Below are 26,738 nucleotides of genomic sequence, written 5' to 3'. Positions count from 1 at the left end.
TCTTATGTTACATTCATAAGTGGGAGGCGGTTCAGACTTACTTGAAAAGAGACCTTTGATGAAAATATATTTCATTTTAATTTATAGGGATATATAAAAATACATTAACATGTTTTTATATTTGATCTGCATGTAGATAAAATGTTTCATTATTAAGTAATAAAATATATTTCATTATGTGACTGACATCTGTTAATAAGAATTCAGAATGCTGTTAAGACTTTTTATAATTCAGGTAAAAGAGTTACATAGTGATATCCCAGCAATTCCACATACAAATACACACAGAAATTGCCTCTGATTTAAGATTTTAAGGATGGAGCAATTCCAATGGCAATTGAGTGTGTAAGATAGACATGGAATAGATTACTGAAGCAAAGGGAAGGTAAAGGGAATTTTAAGATGATGCTTTATGATAGCCACCAGCCTTATCTGCTTTTGAGCACTTGAAATGTGGCTAATCCAAATTGAGATGTAAATATAGTATATATACCAGATTTCAAAGACTTAGTACCAAAAAGAAAAAAAAAACAAACAAACAAACCAAAGATTACTTTTGAATAAAATACATCATTAGAAGCAATTTCATGTTTTTTCTTGCTTTTTTAGTGTTGCTACTAGGAAATTTTCAATTACGTAGGTGGGTCACGTATTTTTATTGGACAGTAGATAGATCATAGAGACAGAAATTAAAGTACCCTAAATAATAGTGAGAAATGATAATGAACAAGGACTCAGAAATTTGCTCTTTACTTCAGTGTTTCAGATAAGAAGTACTAATTTTTTGACTTTCAATCTTTTTTCATTTTATTTTAACTCAGTTTACAGGTGAATGAGTTAAAGCCAATATTCTTCAATAGTTTTTATTCTAAAAAAAAACAAGATGTAGAAGTATTTACTTCTCACTATAATGTCTTCAGATACTGAGCCACCTTGAACACACCTTGAGTTGTGGGTAGATGTTGCTGATGTTTACAGTTTTAGCCCTGACTATACTTCCTAAGAGGGTGCTTGCACAGGAGTGTAAAGCTCGTGGCAGCCCAGGCATGCTCTAATCATGTATAGAATCCCTTTTATTTGGAGGAGAAATTAGCTTTAAAATTCATATTTGACATTTTTCTCTACAGGTATTCCAGTAACAGCCCAAACTACCGCATTTTTAGTACCAGAAGTACTGTAAGTGTTTAATTTTTTTACAATATAGTTATTTTTTTTGACTTCATAGCAGAGAGCAAAATTAATCATAATCAGTTGTACAGCATAATGTCATTCTTTTATTTTTATTTCCTCATCCTGTCTTTCGAATGTAAATTCTCCCACCAATAAATGTCTTTAAACATGTATGTAGCAAAAATAGGTAGTGTTGTTTTGAGTGTTTTTGTGATTTAGCATTCATAAAACGGTGTTATGATACAGATAGGATGACCATACAATATATTGTCTAAACCACTGAGAATTAAAGATAGTGCTATTAACAGTTATACTGGGACAATAGGTGTAAATTGGAACTGTCTAGACAAATCAGGTTGCATGGTCACCCAAACTATAGACTTCATTCTCTACATTACTTTTTTTTTTTTTGAGGTTATTTAATTTTATTATATTTTAAAATCTGAAAACTGTAAAACATTATTTATACAAACACCTGAGGACTGTTTAACTGGGCACAGCATCTTCACACAAACAATTTGAGAGAAGACCAAGTTTAAATTAGAATTTTGTCTTATAACACAAAATGAATAACAACATAGATGAAACCACCCTTTAAATAGTAGCATTCTCATATAAAGTACATTTGGTTTTCTAAAAAAGAAAATGTACATTCTTGCCCCTGGTGTACATTTCATTGGCATTTATAACAAATGGCCAGTACCTTTAGCACAGATTTCATAGCTTATAAACATTACACCAAAGTTATACAAAGTAATCACAATAGACATATAGCACTATTTCCCCTTGAAAGTTCTAACTTTAAAAATAAAGCCCAAAATGATAAGTCTGAATTAATGCATCTTCCAAAATTTAGCAGAATAAATGGCTCAGAACTAAGCAAATTAACTAGCAACATTGCATAGGACAGAGAACTTACCTGTATGGAAACCAGTCTATGGATTGTTTCTTATCCCCTGAAGACTAAGCTGAGAGGTACTAGTGATAGCAAATGATGCACATATTTTTTCAGGATAAAAACATCCAGCTATATAAATAGTTAACCATTACCTCTGCAGCAGTGCAAAGTGCCATATTAAATTCAAAAAGAACAGATTTGCTTGTTTGAATACCTACAGGTATAGAATAATATATAAATATGGTATAGTATCTGTAAGAGGAATAAACACAGACAATAAAATATATATATATTTTAAAAATTTGGGCACAGGTGTCTTCATATAGAGATGTGAGAAATGAATGCCTAGTTAAATGTCTGAGTTTAGAGAAAATATGTAAAGTTTTGAAATAACAGGTATTTCATTGAAAACATTTAATCAGACTCCATCCAAACCACCCTTGTAGTATATCTCCTGCATAAAACAACCATTCTATCTTATAATTGTTCAAAATTTATCAAAAACTGATAAGAACACTTTATGAAAGTTTATAAGCTTGTTTTTTTTTCTTTAAATATGAACAAATACAACACATAAGAGAAATAGTAACAAAAGGAAAATAATTTATATGGCTGTTCCCTTTCCAGAAATTGGTGGAACACAAACAGAGCATTGCAGTAACAGACAAAATATTTGAAAAAGAGATATCTACAGTTGCATCTTTAAATTCTTTTCTAAGGAAAACCTGTCATGGATTCCATTAGAGAGCCTGTCAGTCCCTGATACTTTCCCCTTTGGGATATAGCTGTTTTGGTTTTATATATAAACATTAATCAAAATCAAAGGTGTTTCTCTGTTTCCTGCATGAAGTATATTTGTAAACTGTACAATAAAATAATAAACTGTAAAGTGTAAAATAATAAAAAGACATAAAGAATTGCCAGTTTGAATATGCTAATACTAATGTTAATTTTTTTAAAGAAGTAGATTGGACTTGTAACGTAGTTCTGCAATTCTGGATATAACTTAGTTTTAGAGGAACTGTCTACAAAATAAAAACTGCTACGAGAATAAAAATACTTTTAAATTAAAAAGTTAAAGACAACTGAAAATTATGTCTAATCTAAACTTATACATTTTTTAAAATTATATTTTCCTTCTTTAAGTTTTTCAATATAGTAACATAACTTTAAGGCTGGCCCCAACTTCAGCCCCATATACTTCATTATCACATCACTTTTGAGTAGTAGCAGAGCCTTCCCATCAATTTCATGTTGCCTGAAGAGGTTGGCGAGGGAGCCTGATATCTGAGGATCTTTATGTTTCATAAACTGTATCACTTCATTCACAGACCAGGTTGAAGGGTCCTTAGAGAAACCTTGTTTCAGGACGCTGGGGTCAGGTACAGCTATACAACTTGGAGCTTCAGGTTTCCTCTGCATTTGGAATTTAACTTCATGGTGATTGCTCTTGGTAGATGCTTTGTTCCCCACTAGTGGTAAAGTCGGGGTGCATGGCACACTTTAAGAAACATTCCTGGAGACTGGGCTACGAGTGCTTACAGGACTTCTGCTGGCAGGATTTAAAGGACCTGCTGGCTTTAGTGGTGAGTTCTTGGACTCTTCTGGAGGCTTTTCCTCTGTGGGCGTGCCATTTCCCTCAGAAGATAATACTTCTTCTGTAGAGGCATGCACTTTTGTTTTGGGGAGCTTAGGAGAGAGAGGAGCAACATGAGGCACAGGTTGCTGAGAAGGTCGTTTGGTGCTTTTCTGTTGTATCTTTTACTGATTTATTTTGATCATGCTCTGCAGGACTATAAGTAGGACTATGAGTATTACCTCTGTAAGAGCTAAAAGGCTGGCTACTCAAAAGGTTGTCACACTGCAGGCTATGGCACAAGGTCTCAAGAAAGCAAAGAGCAAATGATGCACTGTTCACTGGCGGGAGCTGGATGGAATGAGTTTCCCCATCAGAGGAGGCAGTTATCACTTCTCCTCCACGATGGTCTGGCTTAAGGAATCCAAAAACAGTCTGAGTGGCACAATCCACGCAGGCCTGCACTGTCTGCTGGAGCACCACATTGACGGGACCTGGGCCAAAGTGGTCCGGCAGCTGCTGAATTTTCTTCTGATCCACGTGAGGGCCAGAGCTTCCATGTTTATTTATATAGACACAGACTGTAGACATCACTATTTTAGATGACCCAGGAACAGCATCCTTATGTGAAACACCACCACATTCTCTGACCAGTGCATTTAAAGAAGCTGGAGATATGGAACAGATAACAGGAATACATTTTTCCTTTCTTCCTGAGTTTGGCCCTTTTTTCCTTGGCATGATATTTTTAACAGAACTTCCCTTCTTGGGGGCTGAAGTATGTCCCGGTGGTTTAGTCTGACCTGATTTCTTGATCTGCTGTGTTGGTAATATTACAGCAGTTTTCTGTGGAGACTGCATTGAACGCTGGATTGCTTTGGAAGAAGACTGTGTTTTTGCTAAATTCTTTGTAACAGGAACATGAGTTCCTGGTGGTTGTAGTACATCTCCTGTCAGGCGACACCACCCAACTGGGAAAATATCTCGACAATCATACTTGCACCAGTAATCAAGAGCTCCACTCCAGCCATCAAATGTGATATAAATTTCGTTTCCTCTAACATTTCCAGTAGTTGTGGGGCAGATCACATAAAGGTTCTTTTTGGCTATAGCTTCGTTTCATTCCCACTTTAAAATTATTTAGAGGTGGCTTTGCTGGTTCCTCCTTAAAGAATGTTGCAGGTGCCATTTCAGATCCACTCAATGTGCACAAGAGAAACATTGGCCAAGATGATGCGTTCATCTGGTACCCCAGTGGAGGCTGAAGTAAGTCCCCTTCCTTTTCACATGTCCCAACAGGCTGAATGTCTGGAGAATCAACAAGCCACCAAAAATCATTTCTGTTGTCACTACCATCCAGTCTTAAACGTAGCCTGGCACCGGTAATTACAACGAATGTCTGAAACACTCTGAAGGAGCACTTAAAGATCCAGTCTCTTTCAAGTAATTTTCCCAGTGGAAATCATCATTCTGCACAGAAGATGTGCCGGACTGAGGAGCTTTCTCTTGATTCTCCTTCTTTACATCCATTGACTCTTCATTCACTGTTTGCCCCATGGTATCCCTCTCTGGTGTTTTTTCCTCGAGTCTCATCAGCGAAAAGAGCAAAATTCCTGTCACACTGGTCCTGTGAGCCGGTACCAGTCTTCACACTGCCGCCGCCATGTTTGAGAAGCCCTCTACATTACCTTTTAAATTCAACACTATGTCTAGTTCATTTCTTCTTCTTCTTTTTTTTTTTTTTTATAAATTTGTTTATTTATTTTATTGGCTGTGTTGGGTCTTCGTTGCTGCACACGGGCTTTCTCTAGTTGCCGCGAGCGGGGGCTACTCTTCATTGTGGGCTCAATAGTTGTGGCTCACGGGCTGTAGAGCACAGGCACAATAGTTGTGGCGCACAGGCTTAGTTGCTCTGCGGCATGTGGGATCTTCCTGGGGCAGGGATTGAACCCATGTCCCATGCATTGGCAGGCAGATTCTTACCCACTGCACCACCTAGGAAGTCCCTCATTTCTTCTTAATGCTGCCTGATTACTAGTGTGTGTTTATATTACTTATCTATTCTGCCCCCTAATGATGGATGAATGGCTTCTTACTACCACAAACAACATTGTGATGAATGCCCTTCTCCATGTCATTTTATGAATCTATGCAATAATTTTCAGCTATGGTTGGTAGGATGTAGGGAAACAGACACCTAATTTAACTAAATTCTGCAAGACTTTTTCCAAAATGGCAATCACAATTTATATTCTTAAACTTCTTCACCAAAATTTAATATTATTGAATTTCTCATTTTTTACCAATCTTATTATTACATAGTAATAGTTTATTGCTATTGTTACTTTCAGTTCTTTGATAGCTAGTGATTTTGAGCATCTTTTCCCATGTTTATGCAGGGTTCTCCTTCTGTGAATTGTCTGTTTATTTTTGCCCATTTTCCATTTAATTTTCTGTCCTTTTCTTGATTTACAGAGTGTTGTCAATGATCCACTCTGTATATTAGTCAAATGTTGGTTTTAAATGTTTTAGTTATTTCCTAGCCTCTCATCTACTTATCTAACCATGGATTTTGTCCATGGATACTTTATTTTTTAAAAAAGGTGACTTTTGTTGAACCATCTCCTCCCTTATTTGACCTTACAATTTATACTTTTTTGGAGCTTTATTTAAGAAAAAAATTTGCCTGTCCTGAGTTGCAAAGATTTTTATCCTACCTTTTCTTTTATATGTTTTATATTTTTACCTTTCAAATAAAGGTCATAAATAATATCTGGAGTCCACCTTGTATATAACATATAAGGTAGGCATTTACATTACCTTCTCCATAGAATGAACCAGCATGTTTTTAAAAATTTAGTTTCCTTTATTATTTTTTTCTGGTATCATCTTTGTTCTATATATGGATGCATCGATTCTGAACTTTCTTCTTTCCTATTGGTACATTTGACTGATCTTCTCTGCAACATGTTTCATGTAGCTGGAGTTTCAATTCTGTATGTTCTTCCCTTGAATTAACATACAACAATGTGTATATCATTCTACTCTTGATAAACAATTAGGTTGTTTCCATTTTTAGTCTACTGTGATTAGGGCTGCTATGAACATTCTTATGCCTATCTTCTGGTTAACGTATATATTTCTGCTGGGTATATACCTAGGAGTGGAATTGGTAAGTCATAGGGCATGTGCCTATGTTCAGCTTTAGTAGATGGTGCCAAAAGATTTTACAAAATAATTATATCAGTTTACATTCATATTTTACTTACATATATAGTTGTGTTTATTTTACATTATTCAAAACCAGGCAAAAGGAATCTATGTGAACTATATTTCCTTTTTTTAAAATTTTTATTTTATATTGGAGTAGAGTTGATTAACAATGTTGTGTTAGTTTCAGGTGTACAGCAGAGTGACTCAGTTATATATATATACACACATGCATCTATTCTTTTTCAAATTATTTTCCCATTTAGGTTATTAAAACTATATTTCTTAAAAATAATAAAAAAAATTAAAAAAAACTATATTTCTTTTTAAAATGTGCATTTGTCTTCAAATTTATTGCTATCCATTTCTTTATAATCTTTGTATACCATTTAAATTTCTATTTGTAGTTATTTTATTTCTCTAATATTATTTATGTACTTCATCTTTTTTTCTTGAACAGCTTTGTTATATGATTGACCATTTTATTAGTCTTTTTTTAAATCACCCTTTTCCTTGTCTATCACTTTTATGTAAGTGACAGAAACGTTTCATCTTTAATTGGTAATTGGTCCCCCAAACAATGAAGTTATGTCATTGCAGAAATGCAGATCAGGAGCCAGAGTTTGATTATCAGAGAGGAAGGTAGACAAAAGTTAAGACAGTAGATGATAAAACCAGTGGTATTGTGCTTGCTTGAAAGTGATATTCAGAGAAAGAAACAAGATATTAAGTGTACATAACACACTTCAGGGATTAAATATTCCATGAATCTTCTTAATGGAAAGCATTTTGAAAAGTCCCTTCCCACATATTTGCTCTTACTGAAGTTTCAGCATGAGAGGCAGGCTTCAGGACTGGCACACACATAAAGGTGCTCTTAGGGAGCATGTGCTGTTGGATGCTGTCTTTGCACCCTCCCTCTGCCTCATTACAATTCATTGGTATTTCTGAGATAGGAGCTTGTACACTTATCTGGAGCCCTGATTTTTGTGACTGCTGCCCAGGAAGCACCTGCAGATTGCCTGCCTCTGGTGGTCAGGGGGGCTTATGCTTGCAGTCCCACAGGACAGTATATATTTGCATACTTTAAAAGCTGTTGCCTGAGGATCTGGATGCTAATCAGCATGAATCTAGGTGCTGACAGATTCTCACCTTTGGGACACTGACAGGTCTTGGTATATCCTCAACTACTAGGAGCTATTAAAAATAAAATAGGCTGCATGGACAATCACAAAGAGAGATAACCAAGAGCTAGGGCAGGGTTGAACAATAGACTCATCTCCTACACAAGGCCATGCCTTCAAGACTGGGAGAGGTGGTAGCTTCATCTGCTGCATAGAAACCAATACAGAGTCACGGAAAATGAAGCAATAGAAGAATATGTTCCAAGCAAAAGAATAAGATGAAACCTCAGGGAAAAAAACAAACAAAAACACCTTAAAGAAATGGAGATAAGTAATTTACCTGAAAATGGTCAGGGAGAGGAATCAATATGGCAGAGTAGAAGGATGTGGAACTCACCTCCTCCCATAAATGCATCAAAAATACATCTACAAAGAAACAGTTCTCAAAGAATACCTACTGAACACTAGCAGAAAGCCTCAAAAACCTGAAAAGACAAGAAAGATATCCATGTAACCAGGCAAGATGAAAAGAAAAAAAAAAAGAGCGAGAATGCGGGACAGGACTGGCACTCCTGGGAAGGAACTGTGAAAAAGGAAAGGTTCCTGCACCCTTCCTGGTGGAGAGATCAGCCAGGACAGAAAGGGTGTTCAGATGCTCAGAGAGCACATCAACTGGTTTGTGGCAGAAAAAACAGAGAGAGACGTGCACAGATGGTCATGCCACCACCCTGTATGCCCCAGCCTGAGACATGCATCCACTGGTATGGGTGACGACTGGGTGCTGAAACTCAGGGTTTAGAGGACAGACCCAAGGAGAGGACTGGTGTTGGCTGTGTGGAGACAGCCTGAAAGGGCTGGAGTGTGTTACAGCCACAACCAGGGCTGTTTGCAGAAGAGGCCCAGGCCTGCCATAGAAACAAAGCTTCATTGTTAAGTGGTACACAAAGGGAGGAGTGGAGTCACCATAACACCTTCTTTCTCTGTGCACCAGCCCCCACATCCGTACACCAGCCCCCACATCATGCACCAGCCCCCACCTCCATGGGCTCTGGGAGTGCATGCTCCATCCACCACCCCAATGGGATCCTGCTCCCTGGCCACCACTGGGGTGGGCTTGTGAGCCCCAGCCACCATCTTGGTGGGCTCATGCTTCAGCAAGCTCTTGTGCCAGCTGCCACCTTGGAGGGGTCTAGGAGCAGGCACCAGCAGGTTACCCATGTGCAGAGGTGAGGCTGAAATCATAACTGAGCTCCAGGGGCTGCGCAACTTAGGAAGCAGGGCTGAAATCTCTCCCTGTGGCTGTGTGAGCCGCTGATTTACACCTCATCCATCAGCTTTGTAAATTCAGCACCCATAGGACATCCGAGCAGTTAATGGGTGCTCCCGTGGCTGGAATGGGGCTGGCCTTAGCAGCTGTGGGCTTTGTGGGTATATGCACATGGGGGCTGGCCCAGGCCAGGGTATGGGCTGCCTCCATAGCTTGCACATCAGGTCCAGGTGCGTGACTGCTACAGTCGTGGGACTTTACTTCAGTCGGTCTGTGCTGGTGGCCTCATGAAAACAATGCCTGAGACACCAGGGCTGATTGCCAACATTCCCATGGTTGAGGAGGGGCTGAAGGCAATGCCAACAACTTTGTACTTTGTGAGCCCACACAATAGGTGAAAGGTGACACAACAGAGCACACTCCCCAGTGAAGAGCTCTGGCAGAGGAATATTCAGTGGTTCCTCTCCCAGTGAGACCACTGCAATCCTACTTACCTAGCACCACAGCTCAGAAATGCAGCTCAGAAATGGATATAGGGGCTTCTAATCCTAAAACTAAGGAGCAGACCCTGCACCTGATAGGGCAGTGACAACCACAGAGCAAAGAGGAGACCGTGCTTAACATCCAACGCAGGCTTTGGTGACCACATCACCAGTCACACCTCCTATTAAAGGGATAATAGCCAGTACACACTGAAGAAAGAGGTGGCAGACATCTGTACTTAAAAACAGCCCTTCCACCAAAAATGTTAAACCCATACAGTCTACGCAAAGGACACTCCCACATAAAAATAGCCCTCCAAGACCACAGTAGATATTGTTTCTCCTAAACTCATAGAGCAAGAGAAATATAAGTAAAATGAAGAAGCAGAGGAACCACTCCTAATTAAAAGAGCAAGGGAATTCCCCGAAAGAACAAACAAACTGCCCTCTTCAGTGTAATAGACATCAAGTTCAAAAAGGAAATAATAAAAATACTGAAGGAATTAAGAAGGGCTGTTGATAGATATGCAAGTTGTTGTAAAAAGAAAGTAGAAACTATGAAAAGGAACCAAGAAAAATTAGAGAACTCATTAGCCAAGACAAAAGCTGAGCTAAAGGCAATGAATAGCAGAATGAATAATGCAGAAGAACAAATAAGTGATCTGGAAGACAAAATAATGGAAATCACCCAATCAGAACAGCAGAAAGTCAAGTAAAAAAAAAAGCAATATGAAAGACCTATGGGGTAATATAAAGCATGCGTAATAGGGATCCCAGAAGGAGAAGAAAGAGAAAGGGGGATTGAAAATGTATTTGAAGAAATTATGGCTGAAAACTTCCCACACCTAAAAAAGGAAACTGATATTCAGGTATAGGAAGCACACAGGGTCCCAAACAAGATGAACCCAAACAGACCTACATGAAGACGTGTTATAATTAAAATGGCAAGAGTTAAAGAGAGGAATCTAAAGGCAGCAAGATAAAAACAAATGGTTAATTACAAGGGAACCCCCATAAGGCTATCAGTTGATGTCTCTACAGAAACATTGCAGGCCAGAAGGAAGTGGCAAGACATATTCAAAGTCCTAAAAGGGAAAAACCTGCAACCTAGGATACTCTACCCAGCAAGATTATCATTTAGAATAGAAGGAGAGATAAAGAATTTCTCAGACCAGCAAAAACTAAAAGAATACAGCAATACTAAACCTATCCTAAAGGAAATACTGAAAGGTCTTCTCTAAATAGAAAGAATCAATAGGAAAGAGAAAATCACAATTGGAAAGTAAGTCACTTAAATAAACCAGTATACAGGTTAAAAAAAAGAAAAGAAGACTTCTGTGAAAGTGATAACCACAATGAACAGCAAAAGGATGAACACAAAGATGTAAAAGAAGACATGAAAAATCATAAAATGGGAAGAGAGTAAGAAATTTAGTTTTTCTTTCTGGGACATGTTTGAGCCTATAAGATTACCAGTCTAAAGCAAGTAGACATAGGAAGGTGTTAACATACCTGAAAAACAGGTTAACCACAAATCAGAAACACAATAGTTCACAAAAACCAAAAAAGAAGAGAACACAAGCATAATACAAAAGAAAATCATCAAACTACAAGAAGAAAAACAAAAAGAAGGGGCAAAGAAGAAATATAAAATCAATGGGAAAACAAGGATTAAGATGGCAATAAATACATATCTATCAATAATTACCTTAAATGTCAATGGACTAAATGCTTCAATCAAAAGAGTGGCAGATTGGATAAGAAAATAAGAGCCTACAGTGTGCTGTCTATAAGACATCCACTTTAGGGCAAAGGACACATAGAGATTGAAAGTGAGGGGATGGGTGAAGATATTTCATGCAAACAGAAATGGCAAGAAAGTGAGAGTTGCAATACTCAAACAAAATAGACTTTAAGATAAAGGCTATAAGGAAAGATGAAGGACAGTATATAATGATAAAAGGATCAATACAAGGATAGGATATTACACTTGTCAACGTATATGCACCCAGTATAGAAGCACCCAAATATATAACACAAATGCAGTCAGACAAAGGGAGAAATTGGCAGGAATACAATAATAGTAGAAGATGTTAACACCCCACTCACATCAATGGACATATCTTTGAGACAGAAAATCAATAAGGCAACAGAGATCCTAAGTGATGTAATAAAAGTTAGACTTAACTGATATTTTCAGGACATTACATCCAAAAAAAAAAAAAATACACGTTCTTTTCAAGTGCATATGGAACATTCTCTAGGATTGACCACATACTAGGGCACAAAAAAAAAGCTTCAACAAACTTAAGAGTATAGAAATTATTTCAAGCGTCTTCTCTAACGACAATAGCATAAAACTAGAAACCAACCACAGAAAAAGAAATGAGAAAAAAAAAAAAGATTACATGCAGACTAAACAACATGCTACTAAAAGACCAATGGGTCGACAATGAAATCAAAGGAGAAATTTAAAAATATATTGAGGCAAATGACAGTGAAAACTCCACCATACAAAATCTATGGGATGCAGCAAAAGCAGTTCTTAGAGGGAAGTTCATAGTGATGCAGGCCTTCTTTAAGAAACAAGAAAAATCTCAAATAACCTAACCTACCACCTAAAAGAAGTAGAAAAAAATAACAAATGAAACCTAAAGTCAGCAGAAGGAAGGAGATAATAAAGATCAGAGAAGAAATAAATAAAATAGAGATTTAAAAACAACAACAACAAAAAGACAAGAGCTGATTCTTTCAAAGGGTAAACAAAATAGACAAAACTCTGGCCAGGCTCACCACGAAGAGATAAGACCCAAATAAAATAAGAAATGAAAGAGGAGACATCACAATGGATACCATAGAAATACAAAAAAAAAAAAAAAAAAAAAAGAGAGAATGCCATGAACAATTATATGCCGACAAGTTTGACAACCTTGAAGAAATGGACAACTTTCTAGAAACATGTAGCCCATCAAAACTGAATCAAGAAGAAATGGATAACTTGAACAGATCACTAGAAGTGAAATGGAATCCGTAATTAAAAACTCCCTATGAGCAGAAGTCCAGGACAAGATGGCTTCACAGGCAAATTCTGTCAAACATACAAAGAACTTATACTGATCCTTCTCAAAGTCTTCCAAAAGATCAAAGAGGAAGGAAGACTCCCAAAGACATTCTATGAAGCCACCATCACCTTGATAACAAAACCAAAGACACTACCAAAAAAGAAAATTACAGGCCAGTATCTTTGATGCATATAGATGCAAAAATTCTCCATAAAATATTAGCAAGGCAAATCTAACAACAAATAAAAAATATCATACACAAAAACTAAGTTGGATTCATCCCAGGGTCACAAGTATGGTTCAACATATGCAAATCAAGCAGTGTAACATAACACATCAACAAAAGAAAAGACAAAAACCACATGATCATCTCAATAGATGCAGAACAAGCATTTGATAAAATTCAACCTCCATTCATGATGAAAAAAAAAACCCTTACAAAAGTGGGTATAGAGGGAACATACCTCAACACAATAAAAGCCATTTATAACAAACCCACAGCCAATATAATACTCAGTGGTGAAAAGCTGAAAGCCTTCCCACTAAAATCTGGAACAAGACAAGGATGCCCACTTTCACCATTTCTATTCCATATAGTATTGGAAGTCCTAGCCACAACAATCAGACAAGGAAAAGAAATAAAAAGTATTCAAATTGGTAGAGAAGAGGTAAAATTGTCATTATGCAGATATATTATATATAGAAAACCCTAAAGACTCCCCACAAAAACTACTAGAACTGATAAATTCAGCAAGGTAGCAGGATACAAGATTAACATACAAAAATCAGTTGCATTTCTTTATCCTAACAATGAAATATCAGAAGAGGAATGTAAAAAAGCAATACCCTTTAAAATCACATCAAAAAAAAAATACTTAGGAATAAACCTCACCAGGAAGATGAAAGACATATAATAACTACAAAACATTAATAAAGCTAACTGAAGATGATTCAAAGACATGGAACCATATCCCATGCTTTTTGATGGGAAGAATTAATATTGTTGAAATGGCCATACTACCCAAAGCAATCTACAGATTTGATTCAATCCCTGTCAAATTACTGGTGACATCTTTCACGGAACTAGAACAAACAATCCTAAAATTTATATGGAACCATAAAAGTCCCAGAATTGCCAAGCAGTCCTGAGGAAAAAGAACAAAGCACAAGGCATAACCCGCGCAGACTTCAGACAGTAGTACAAAGCTACAGTAATCAAAACAGCATGGTATTGACACAAAAATAGACATGGATCAATGGAACAAAATAGAGAGCCCAGGAATAAACCCTATGGTCAATTAATCTTTGACAAAAGAGGCAAGAATATACAAAGGGGAAATGACAGTCTCTTTAGCAAGTGGTGTTGGGAAAATTGGACAGCTGAATGCAAATCAATGAAGTTAGAACACACCCTCACGCTGTACACAAAAACTCAAAATGGCTTAAAGTCTTAAGTATAAGATATGAAAGCATAAAACTCCTGGAAAAAAAAACTTAGGCAAAACATTCTCTGACATAAATTATACCAGTGTTTTCTTAGGTCAGTCTCCCAACACAATAGAAATAAAAGCAAAAATAAACAAATGGAACCTAATGAAACTTATAAGCTTTTGTACAGCAAAGGAAACTATAAACAAAACAAAAAGACAACCTTCAGACTGGGAGAAAATATTTGCAAATGATGTGACAGACAAGGGCTTAATTTCTAAAATATACAAATAGCTCATATAATTCAATAACAAAAAACAAACAAACAACCCAATCGAAAAATGGGCAAAAGAACTAAATAGACAGTTCTCCAAAGAAGACATACAGATGGACGATAGGCACCTGAAAAGCTGTTCATCATCACTAATTATCAGAGAAATGAAAATCAAATGTACAATGAGGTATCACCTCACAGCAGTCAGAATAGCCATCAATAAAAAGCCTACAAATAATCAATTTTGGACAGGGTGTGGAGAAAAGGGAACCCTCTTACATTATTCATGGGAATGTAAATTGGTGGAGCCATTATGGAAAACAGTATGGAGGTTCCTCAAAAAACTAAAAATAGAGTTTCCATATGACCCACCAATCCCACTCCTGGGCATATTTGCAGACAAAACTATAATTCAAAAAGATACCTGCACCCCTGTGTTCATAGCAGCACTATTTATAAAGTCAAGACATGGAAACAACCTAAATGTCCATCAACAGATGAATGGATAAAGAAGATGTGACTTCACGCAGCTCAATATCAAAAAAACAAACAACCCAATCAAAAAATGGGCAGAAGACCTAAATAGGCATATCTCCAAAGAAGACATACAGATGGCCAAGAGGTACATGAAAAGCTGCTCAACATCACTGATTATTAGAGAAATGCAAATCAAAACTAGAATGAGGTATCACCTCACACAATTAGAATGGGCATCATCAGAAAATCTACAAACAGTAAATGCTGGAGAGGTTGTGGAGTAAAAAGGGAACTCTCTTGCACTGTTGGTGGAATGTAAATTGATACAGCCACTATGGAAAACAGTATGGCGATTCCTTAAAAAACTAAAAATAGAACTACCATACAACCCAGCAATCCCACTACTGGGCATATACCCAGAGAAAACCATAATTCAAAAAGATACATGTACCATAATATTCATTGCAGCATTATTTACAATAGCCAGGACATGGAAGCAACCTAAATGTGCATCAACAGATGAATGGATAAAGAAGATGTGGTACATATATACAATATTAGTCAGCCATAAAAAAGGAATGAAATTGGGAATTTGTAGAGACATGGATGGACCTAGAGGCTCATACAGAGTGAAGTAAGTCAGAAAGAGGAAAGCAAATATTGTATATTAACACATATATGCAGAATCTAGAAAAATGGTACAGATCAACCAGTTTGCAAGGCAGAAATAGAGACACAGATGTAGAAACAAACATATGGACACCAAGGGGGGAATGTGGAGGGGGAGTTGGGTGGGATGAACTGGCATATTGGGATTGCCATATATACATTACTAATAGGAAACATAATACCAAATTGTACACTTTAAATATATGCATTTTATCATATGTCAATTATATCTCAATAAAAGTTCTTTAAAAATTAAATTAAATTTAAAAAAGATGTGAGATAGATCTATCCATCTATCTCCAATGGAATATTATTCAGCTATAAAGAAGAATGAAATGCCATTTGCAGCAAAATGGATGGACTTAGAGATTATCATACTAAGCAAAGTAAATCAGAAAGAGAAAGACAAATACCATATGCTATCACTTATATGTAGGAACTAAAATATGACACAAGTGAACATATCTATGAAACAGAAAGAGACTCACAGACATAGAGAACAGACTTGTGGTTGCCAAGGGGTATGGCAGGTGGGGGGAGGGATGGATTGGGAATTTGGGATTAGCAGATGCAAACTGTTATATATAGGGTGGATGAACAACAAGATCCTATGGTACAGCACAGGGAAACTGCATTCAATATCCTATGATAAACCATAATGGGAAAGAATATGAAAAATAAAAATATATATATATACACACACACATATATGTGTATCTATCTATATCTATATGTATACACACTTTGCTATACAGCAGAAATTAACACAACATTGTAAATCATCTATACTTCAATAAAATTTTTTTAAACTTCAAAAAATTAAGTAATGGTCATAAAATGAGCACTGAACTCAAGAGAAGAATAAATGAACACAATAAGAACATCAACAAAGAAATAGAAAATATAAGAAAGTACCAAATAGAAGTCACCATGCTGAAGAATACAGTAACTGAACTGAAGCATACTGTAGAGGAGTTCAACAGCAGATTAGATGAAGTGGAAGAAGTGAAGAGAGAATTTGAAGACAGGTCAGTGGAACTCACCCAATCAGAGCAGCAAAAAAGAAAAAAGAATGTTAAAAAAAAAAAAAAGATAGCTTAAAGGACTTATGGGACAACATCAAGTGGGCTAACATTCACATTTGATGGGTCCCAGTGGAAGAGAGAGAGAAAGGGGCAGAAAACTTTTTGAAGAAATAATGACTGAAAACTACCCTAACCTGGGGAAGGAAATAGACATCCAGGTCTAGGAATCCCAGTGAGTTCCAATTGAGATAGATGAAATGAGACCCACATGAAGACACATTATAATTAAAATGTCAAAAGTTAAAGACAAAGAGAAAAATCTTAAAGTCATCAAGAGAAAAACGACTTGATACGTAAAAGGAAACACTCATAAGACCATCAGCAGATTTTTCAGCAGAAACTGCAAACCAGAAAGGACTGGCACCATGTATTTACAGTGCTGAAAGAAAAACTTTTCCAAGCAAGAATACTCTACCTGACAAAGTTGTTATTCAGAATTGAAGGAAGGATAATTTTCCAGACAAGCAGAAGCTAAAGAAGTTCATCATTACTAAACCTGCCTTACAAGAAATATTAAAGGGACTTCTTTAAGCTGAAAAGAAAGGGTGCTAATTAGTAACGAGAAAACACTTGAAAGAAGAATATCTCACCAGAAATGTAAATATGAGGGTGAGTCAAAAAATTATCCACATTCTGGCTGTAAAATTTATTTTAATTAACTTTTAGAAAACACACATCATCTTTCAGAATAATCTCCTTGCTTTTCAATACACTTTGTCCATCTGTCAACAAACTTTCATATTCCCTCATTAAAAAATGTTTTAGGCTGAGCTGTGAGCCATGAATACACTGCTGTCTTCATTTCTTCATCAGAAGTGAGACTTTGTCCTCTCAGGGCTGCTTTCAGGGGACCAAACTGGTGAAAGTCTGATGGAGCAAGATCAGGACTATAGGGAGGATGCTTTAACACCCCAAATTAAAGTGTTTGCAGAGTATTGACAGTGTGGGCAGAAGTATGGGGACGTGCATTCTCATGCAAGATCACAGCACCCTTAAACAGCAGTCCTCTGCATTTAATCTGAAGTTTAGTCCTCAGCTCCTCAATAAGCATCTCACTGTAATGAGCACTGTTGATTGTTGAACGTTTTTCCTGATAATGTTCCAATACTGGCCCTTGAGAATCCCAGAAAACTGTAAACATCAATTTTCCAGCTGATGGTTGACTTTTGAACTTTTTCTTGGTTGGCACACTGGTCTTCTTTCATGCAAATCACAAGTGGGACATCCATTTTTACTCACACCTCAGTTACAAATGAACTGATGTAACACATTCAGACCTGCACAGGAGTGACTGGGGAGACAGTAGCCTTGAATAGAAAGTGCTGATAAGACAGTGCAGCCAACAGAAGTTTTAATATAACCAGAGTGTGGATAATTTTTGACTCACCCTCGTATATAGTAAAGGTATTGGATTAATTGCTTATAAAGGTTGTATGAGTGTTAAAAGACAAAAGTAGTAAAAATGACTAGAACTACCCTAAGGGACACACAACATAAAAATATGTAAAATGTGACATTAAAAACATAAAATGTGGGGGTGAGGGAATAAAAATGTAGAGCTTTAGACTGTCATAAAACAAATTGTTATCAACTTAAAATAGACTGTTATAAAAAATAAAATAAAATAGACTTATAAGTTTTTATATGTAAGCCTTATGGTAACCACAAAACAAAAACTTATAGTAGATACACAAAAGATAAAGGAAAAGGATCAAAGCAAACCACTAAAAAAGTCACTAAACCACACACACACACAAAAGAGCAGAGAAGAAGAAAGGAACATAGAAGAACAAAACAGCCAGAAAATGATTAACAAAATGGCAATAAATACATATCTGTTAATAATTATTTTAGATGTAAAGGGACTAAATGCTCCAATCAAAAGACATGGAGTGGTTGAATGGATAAAAGAAAAAAATAAGACCCATCTATATGCTGTCTAAGAGCAACTCATTATAAGTAAGGACACACAAAGACTGAAAGTTAAGGGATGGAAAAATTTATTCCATGCAAATGGAAACCAAAAGTAAGCAGGATTAGCTATATTTGTATCAAGTAAAATATATTTTAAGATAAAGACTGTAATAAGAGACGAAGACAATGATAAAGGGGTCAATCCAACAAGACCATTTAAACATTTGTAAGTAGTTATATACATAACATAAGCACATCTGGATATCTAAAGAAAAAATTAGCAGACCCCAAAGGGAGAAATGGTAATATAATAATAGGAAACTTTAATACCCCACCTTCAGCAATGAATAGACCATTCAAACAGAGAATCAGTAAGGAAACATCAGCATTACATGGCACATTATACCAGAGGTACTTAACAGATACATACAGAACTTCTCATCTAAAAGGAACAGAATATATATTCTTCTCAAGTGCACATGGAACATTCTCCAGGATAGGTCATATGTTAGACCACAGAATAAGTCTTAAAATTTAAGAAGATTGGTATCATATCAAGCATCTTTTCTGACTACAATGGTATGAAACTAGAAATCAATGCCAAGAAGAAAACTGGAAAACTTACAAATATATGGGGATTAAACAACATGCTACCGAACAACCAATGGGTCAAAGAAGAAAAGATAACTCTAAACATACTTTGGCAGAAATGAAAATGGAAATACATCATATCAATACTTACAGAATGCAGCAAAAGCAGTTCTAAGGGATATGTTCATAACAAATTCATATATATATGTAAAGAAAATTCTCAAACAACAAACACCCTAACATCATTACACCTCATGAAACTAGAAAAGAGGAATAAATGAAGCCCAAAGTTAGTAGAAGGAAGGAAATAGCAAAGATCATAGCAGAAATAAATGAAATAAAGACTAAAGTAACAATAAAAGAGATCAATGAAACTAAGAACTGGTTCTTTCAACAGATAAAATGAGCAAACTTTTAGCTAGACTCACCACATTAAAAAGGAGGAGTCAAACAAATACAATCAGAAACAAAAGAAACATTACAACTGATAGCCACAGAAATACAATGAATCATGAGACTACTATGAACAATTATATGTCAACAAATTTAACAACCTAAAAGAAAATATAAATGCCTAGAAAATATAAACACACACAAACTTTCAGGGCTGAATCATAAATAAATAGAAAATCTGAACAGACCAATTAATAGTGAGATTAAATCAATAATCCAAGCCTCCCAACAAAAAAATCCAGGACCAGATGGCTCACTGGTGAATTTTACCAAACATTCAAAGAGGAGTTAATACTAATCCATCTCAAACTGTTCCAATATATAGAAGAGGAAGGAATACTTCCATAATCTTTTTTTACAAGACTAGCATTACCCTGAAACCAAAACCATACAAGGATGCCACAAGAAAAGAAAACGATAGGCCAATATCCCTTATGAGCAAAGATGCAAAAATTATCAACAAAATATTAGCAGACCAACAGTACATTATATTAGCAAGTAGTATACAATATTAGCAAATTCAACAGTACATTAAAAGGATGGTACATCATGATCAAGTAGGATTTATTCCAGGGATGTTACCACACCAAACTTGGGTCTGCATTCCTGACACACAGCAAAGCCAATCTACTGATGCTGGGTTGTGGTGAAGGAATGTCAGAGTTTATTGTAGGGTACCAAGTAAAGAGAATGGGCAGCTCATGCTCAAAAGACTCAAATTCCCCAATGGCTTTTTAGGGAAGGTGTTTTTTTAAGACAGTGTGAGGGAGAGGGTCACAGTGTGCATGATCCGCTAGTGCGCAATTCTCTGATTGGTTGGTGGTAAGGTAACAGATTGATGTTTCATGAATTTCAACCATCAAGCTTCTGGTTTCAACCAGCCTGGGGGTCTATGTGCTTATGGTCAGCAGTTTTCATCTGGTGGGAGTCTGGTTTCTGTAAAAACAACTTAGGAATGTGTGTCAGACATTACTTACTGTGTACTTCAGGGAGGAGCTAAAAGTCCTGTGACTCTGCTATATGGCTGATCTATTGTTTAAATTAACAGTTCTCTTGCCTAAATGCTGTTCTTTGTCTCTGCATGTTCTCATTCCTCTGATCATTAACCCTTGATCCAGATTTTGCAACTCAGGGAAATTTCAGGAAATTGAAGTTTTTCTTTAAGTGAGAGATAGGGTGCATGTAGGGGTCTGTCACCAAGAAAGGCACATCTGGGCATTGCTTAGTTTCAATCCCCCTTTTCTTTGTTGCTCTTCAGTCAAGGGTAAGACAGGGAGTAACATTTTAGATAGAGAGGTTAATCATAAGCCCAGCAGGGGATGCAAGGATGGTTAAACAACAAATCAGTCAGTGTGATATACCACATTAACAAAATGATGGATAGATATCATATGATCATCTGAATAAATGCAGAAAAGCATTTGAAAAATTCAACATCCATTTATGATTAAAAAAAAAAAACCCACTGACTATTTTACAGTTGGTAGTATATATATGTCTGTGTTACTCTCTTGCTTGGGAAGTTGTTGTATAACAAAGGGAGTCCAACTCGAGGATGGAAGATGCCTTTGAGGACTGGGGTGAGGAGGGTGGGGGGGGCTTGGGGGGGGCGTCAAGGAAGGGAGGGAAGATGGGGATATGTGTATAAAAACGGATGATTGAACCTGGTGTACCCCCCCAAAAAAATAAAAAAAAATAAAAAAAAATAAACCAACAAAATGTGCGGGGAGGGAATGGACCTCAACCTAATAAAGGCCATAAATTCCATTGGCATTTTTCACATAAATAGAACAAACAATTGTAACATAGAACTACCACATGAGCCAGCATTCCATTTCTGGGTATTTATCCAAAGGAAATGAAAATGCTAACTTGGAAAGATATTCAATATATGTCTCCATGTCCATTGTAGTATTATTTACAATAGCCAAGACATGGAAGCAACATAAGTGTCTCATCAATGGATGAATTGATAAAGAAAATGTGTATATACACAACGAAATACTATTCAGTCATAAAATAATGAAATGCTGACATTTATGACCTTGAGGGTATTATGACAAGTGAAATAAGTCAGAGAAAGACAAATACCATATAATTTCACTTATATGTGGAATCAATTTTAAAAAAGTTCATATGTATAGAGAACAAAGTGGCAGTTGCCAGAGGTGGGGCATGGGGGAGGGGTTCAAAAGGTACACATTTCCAGTTACAATATAAGCAAGTCATGGGAATGTAATGTACAGCATGATGACTATACTTAGCAATACTATACTGCATATTTGTAAGTGGCTTAGAGAGTAGATCTTAAAAGTTCTCATCAAAAGAAAAAAATTTAACTAGATATGGTGATGATATTAACTAGATTTATTGTTGTGGTCATTAAACAATGTATAGAAATACCAAATCATTATACTGAATACGTGGAACTAATATAATGTTACATGTCAATTACATCTCAAAAAATCTCTCTCCACTCTATGTGAATTTAAATGGAATTTCATTTTTTGGTTTAATAACCCCAAATAACCTAAAACATTGGAAGTTGGTAAGCATTTTTGAAACATTCTGAAGCCACTTGACTATACCAATTTTTTTTAAGCTCTTTATTGGAATATAATTGCTTTACACTCTTTTACCAGCTTTTGAGGTACACCAAAGTGAATCAGCTGTATTTATACATATATCCCCATATCCCCTCCTTCCCACAACCCTCTCCCACCCTCCCTGTCCTGGCCCTCTAAGGCATCACCCATCATCTAGTTGATCTCCCTTCATTATACAGCAAATTCCCACTAGCTATCTATTTTACAGTTGGTAGTGGACTATACCAATTTTTATTCATCATTAGAGAGGTTTGTATATAAGCTTGTAATTTCCACAGAACTTGTTCTCTGTTTTAAACCCACATTCTAAAAACTTTTCTTATGGAAAAACTTAAACATACACAAAAGTATAGAGGTTAGCATAATTTTACCATGTATAAAATATAGAGACTATTATATTTAATAAGTCCTTGTATACCCATCACCCAGCTTCAGTAATACCAGCTCATGACCAATCTTTCATTGACTCTACTACCTACTTTCTCCCCTCTTTTATTATTTTGAAACCCTCCCAGAAGTATCATTTCATTTGTAAACATTCCAATGTGTATGTAAAAATGATGACTCAAATTTTAAAAATATAAACACCATGTCCACATCTAAGTCATTTAGGCAAGAAAATGAAATAAAAGACATACACACTGGAAAGGAAGAAACAAACTACCTTTATTTGTATATGACATGACCTTCTAAATAGAAAGCTCTAAGAAATCCATTAAAAAAAAACTATTAAAACTACCAACTGAGTGTAACTTTGTATGAAATTTTACAAGGAAATTCAAGAGAACCAGAATAGGCAAAACAGTTTTGAAAAAGAACAAGAAGACTGTTATTGGAAGACTCACAGTTCCTGATGTCAAAAGTTACTATAAAGCTGCAGTCATTGAGAAAGTGTCAGATAGGCATAAGGATAGGAAAATAGATTAGTGAAATAGTAGAGTCCAAAAATTAAAACCTCATTGATTTTTTGACAATTAATTGAAGAAAACCCCACGGAAAAAATAGTATTTTCAAAAAATAGTGCTGGAACAATGAGGCATCCATGTGAAAAAAAATGAAGGTGGCCTCCTACCTCAGACTATATCCAAAAATTAGCTCAACATGGATAGAGGAACTAAGTATAGAGCTCAAACTATAAAACTCATAGAAAAAAAATCATATGGAAAAATCTTAATGACCTTGGATTATGCAATGGTTTAGATATGGCACCAAAAGCACAAGGAACAAAAGAAAAAAAGATAAATTGGACATCATCAAAATGAAAAACTATAGGGCTTCTAAGGACACCATCAAGAAAGTGAAAAGACAATCTACAGAATAGGAGAAAAATTTTGCAAATTAAGTGTCTGATAAGGGTCCTGTATCTAGAATATATGAAGAACTATTATAATTCAGTAATATAAAGACAAACCAAATATAAATATTAGTTCTTTTCCCATTGTTTTGCTTTTCAACTTCATGGATTCCAATTATACAGGTGTTGGATTTTTTTGGGTTTTGTTTGTTTGTTTTTTGTCTGCCTTCCACTTCCATCACTTTCTTTCTGGTTCTTTACTTATACCACTTATATTCTCTTGGTTGTTTTTCTGTCTTTCTTCAATGCCTTTTATTCAATTTTCATTTAAATGTAATCTCCCACCATTATCTTTTTTTAAAATAAATTAATTTTTTTTGGCTGCCTTGGGTCTTCATTGCTGCATGCAGGCTTTCTCTACTTGTGGGAAGCAGGGGCTACTCTTTGTTGTGGTGTGTGGGCTTCTTATTGTGGTGGCTTCTCTTGTTGTGGAGCATGGGCTCTAGGTGCTTGGGCTTCAGTAGTTGTGGCACATGGGCTCAGTAGTTGTGGCAACATGTGGGATCTTCCTGGACTAGGGCTCAAACCCATGTCCCCTGCATTGGCAGGCAGATTCTTAACCACTGCACCACAAGGGAAGTCCTCCATCATTATCTTTTTATTTAGTCTTCATTTCCTTTATAATGATCTGTTTCATTTCCTAGTTCAGTCAACACTTATTTCTATTTGTGGTTCATTTCTGTTCCAAGTTTGTGAATTTATAATTCATGATTTTCCTTTCTCATTATCAAATACTTGTTTGAGGATATTTAATTCAGTTTAGTATGTTAGTTTGCAATTTTTTTCTGCTTTGTGTTTGGATTTTTGAAGGCAGTTCTATTTTATTTAATTTTCCTTTAAGAACTTTTATTGAGATACAATTCACATACAATAAACTGCATAGATTTAAAGTGTACAATTTGATATTTTTTATTAGTAATGTATATATGGCAATCCCATTGAAGGCAGTTTTATTAATTGAAATATTTTTATTTTCATTTTCTATTCTCTTATAGTACCTTTGTATAGATAAAGGCTACTTATATCTATGAATTTCATGGACAGGTTGGCAGCTTGGGTTGGTTTAAAATTTTTCTAGTTAAAATTTACTTTCTTATCTCATTCTAGCAAAGTGCAGTTTCTTTAATTGATGGCGTCTTATTGGGGATGTTGTATTTACTTTGAGGTTTTTTTTATTGGCTTGTAATATCCTAAATTTCTCCCCCTTGCTTCTCTTTCCTGTCACCACTCACTTTACAAAGGGTGTCTCTCCTTTCCTTTATCTTCTTCTCTCCAAATATGATGCCTTTCTGATGGTCCCACCTCAACTCTCACACACTTTTAAGTCTCTTCCTCATAATCAGTGCTCTGATCTTCCAGGGGTCTTTTTGCGGTGTTTTTTGCACTTAGAGTGTACTTTCTCTTTCTGTGGGTGATTTAAACTTTTTTTTAATGTCTTTTTTCTGCAGTTTTTCAGAAGCTCTTTACTCTCCACAAAGGGTTATGACAGAGGCTTGGGTGAGAACTGTGCTAAAAATTGTTGTTTATTCTTTTACTTACAGATTTCTTGAAGTTTGTATTGCATTTTGTCTTCTAATTATGCTGTAATGTAGAATTTTCTTGGTTTTATTTGTTGATCTGTGTATTTTTTTTGGGAAATGTGTGGAGAGAGTTGAACTTACTTGGCCTCATTACCTGAGCTAACCATAATTCACCTATCACTCATGTTTTGATACATTGTCAGAGTATAATCATTAGCAACTATCTTCATTTTTAAATAGCCACCATGCAGACATGTTTCTACAGAATAATTCCTATTTAATACTTAAGAATACTTGATGTCTTTGCAGTCATTTTGATGGTCTGAGCCTCTTTCTCTAGTAGTTTCCTCATAGGAGCAATATTTCTTGACTTATTTAAAGGTCATAAGACCTTATCTGTGAACTTTTATCTAAAAGTTGGTGTATCTGGATGTAAAAATTATTAGCTACTATTTTTATATCCTTTTATATATGTTACTTTGTTCTCTCTGACACAAAGTGTTTCTTCTGAAAAGCCTACTGGAAATCTGATATTCTTTCCCTTGTGAATAACTTGTTCTTTTTGTCAGGATCCCCAAAGGGTTTCTTATCAGGTTCAATGCTTTTATTAATATAGGTCCAGGGTTGGTCTTTTAAAAAATCATACAAAGGCTTTTCCTAGGTATGAGTTGTGCCCTTTCAATACATTGTTTCAAGTTATTTTTTTCACATATTATTCTTGAGGTATTATTAATCTTAATGTTATTGTCCTGTATCAATCACTTAGGTTTTCTTCTTCGCAACTATGTATGTATTGGATTTTCTTTGCCTGTCTTTAATATTTGTCACTATTTTTTTCCCTTTGATCTTTATTGGAATATAATAGTTTTACACTTTACAGTTTCTGCTGTACAACAGAGCAAATCAGCTGTATTTATACATATATCCCCATATCCCCTCCCTCTTGAGCCTCCCTCCTGAGCATCCTCCCACCCTCCCTATCCCATCCCTCTAGGTCATCAGCAATCATCAAGTTGATCTCCCTGTGTTAGGCAGTTGCTTCCCACTAGCCATCTATTTTATTTTATTTTATTTTTTTAAGTCACAGAGTAACAGTTTATTAAGGTGAGAGAGTACAATATCTTCTGGCACAGACACAAGAAGGGGGTGGAGAGACCTGAGAAGGGGTCTTACATGGGTGACATATATCCCTGAAGGAGGAGTTAATTATAATCCCAATCTCTAAAGTAAAGCATTGCTTCATTCTATAGGAATTTAGAATAGCAGTAAACTGATTACCAAAAACAATGCCTTAGCCTGAGGATTGATTGTTTCCCAGAAGGGTCGTGATATTCATCAGAACAAGGATTTTCTTTACTCGGTAATCTGTGATGTTGCAAGTAATCATTACCCTAGCTTACAATAATGATTACAAAGGAGACTCATAAGAATCAATCCTAGAGGATGAAGGAGCTTAAATCACAGTTTCCAGTTCTTCCACCCTTCCCCCGGGCCAGGTCAGCCCCTGGAACTCTCATAATCCCCCTTCTTTGGGATGGAAATTAATGCTGCAAGGAAAAGGGGCATCATGTTCCTCTA

General features: G+C 36.0%; 1 protein-coding gene across 1 annotated transcript in view; it reads left to right on the top strand.

Moving 5' to 3' along the window:
- The window catches only part of CATSPERE (catsper channel auxiliary subunit epsilon), a 256,584-nt gene that overhangs the window by 5,437 nt on the left and 224,409 nt on the right, over window positions 1-26,738 (top strand). Inside the window, exon 2 of the mRNA XM_057727707.1 lies at window positions 1,128-1,176. Coding sequence (XP_057583690.1) covers window positions 1,128-1,176 — 49 coding nt within the window. The remainder of the gene's footprint in view (window positions 1-1,127; window positions 1,177-26,738) is intronic.

This window comes from Hippopotamus amphibius, chromosome 3 (genome assembly GCF_030028045.1).
Source record: "Hippopotamus amphibius kiboko isolate mHipAmp2 chromosome 3, mHipAmp2.hap2, whole genome shotgun sequence".
Taxonomy (NCBI): domain Eukaryota; kingdom Metazoa; phylum Chordata; class Mammalia; order Artiodactyla; family Hippopotamidae; genus Hippopotamus; species Hippopotamus amphibius.
This window is presented reverse-complemented; position numbering and strand designations above follow the sequence as displayed.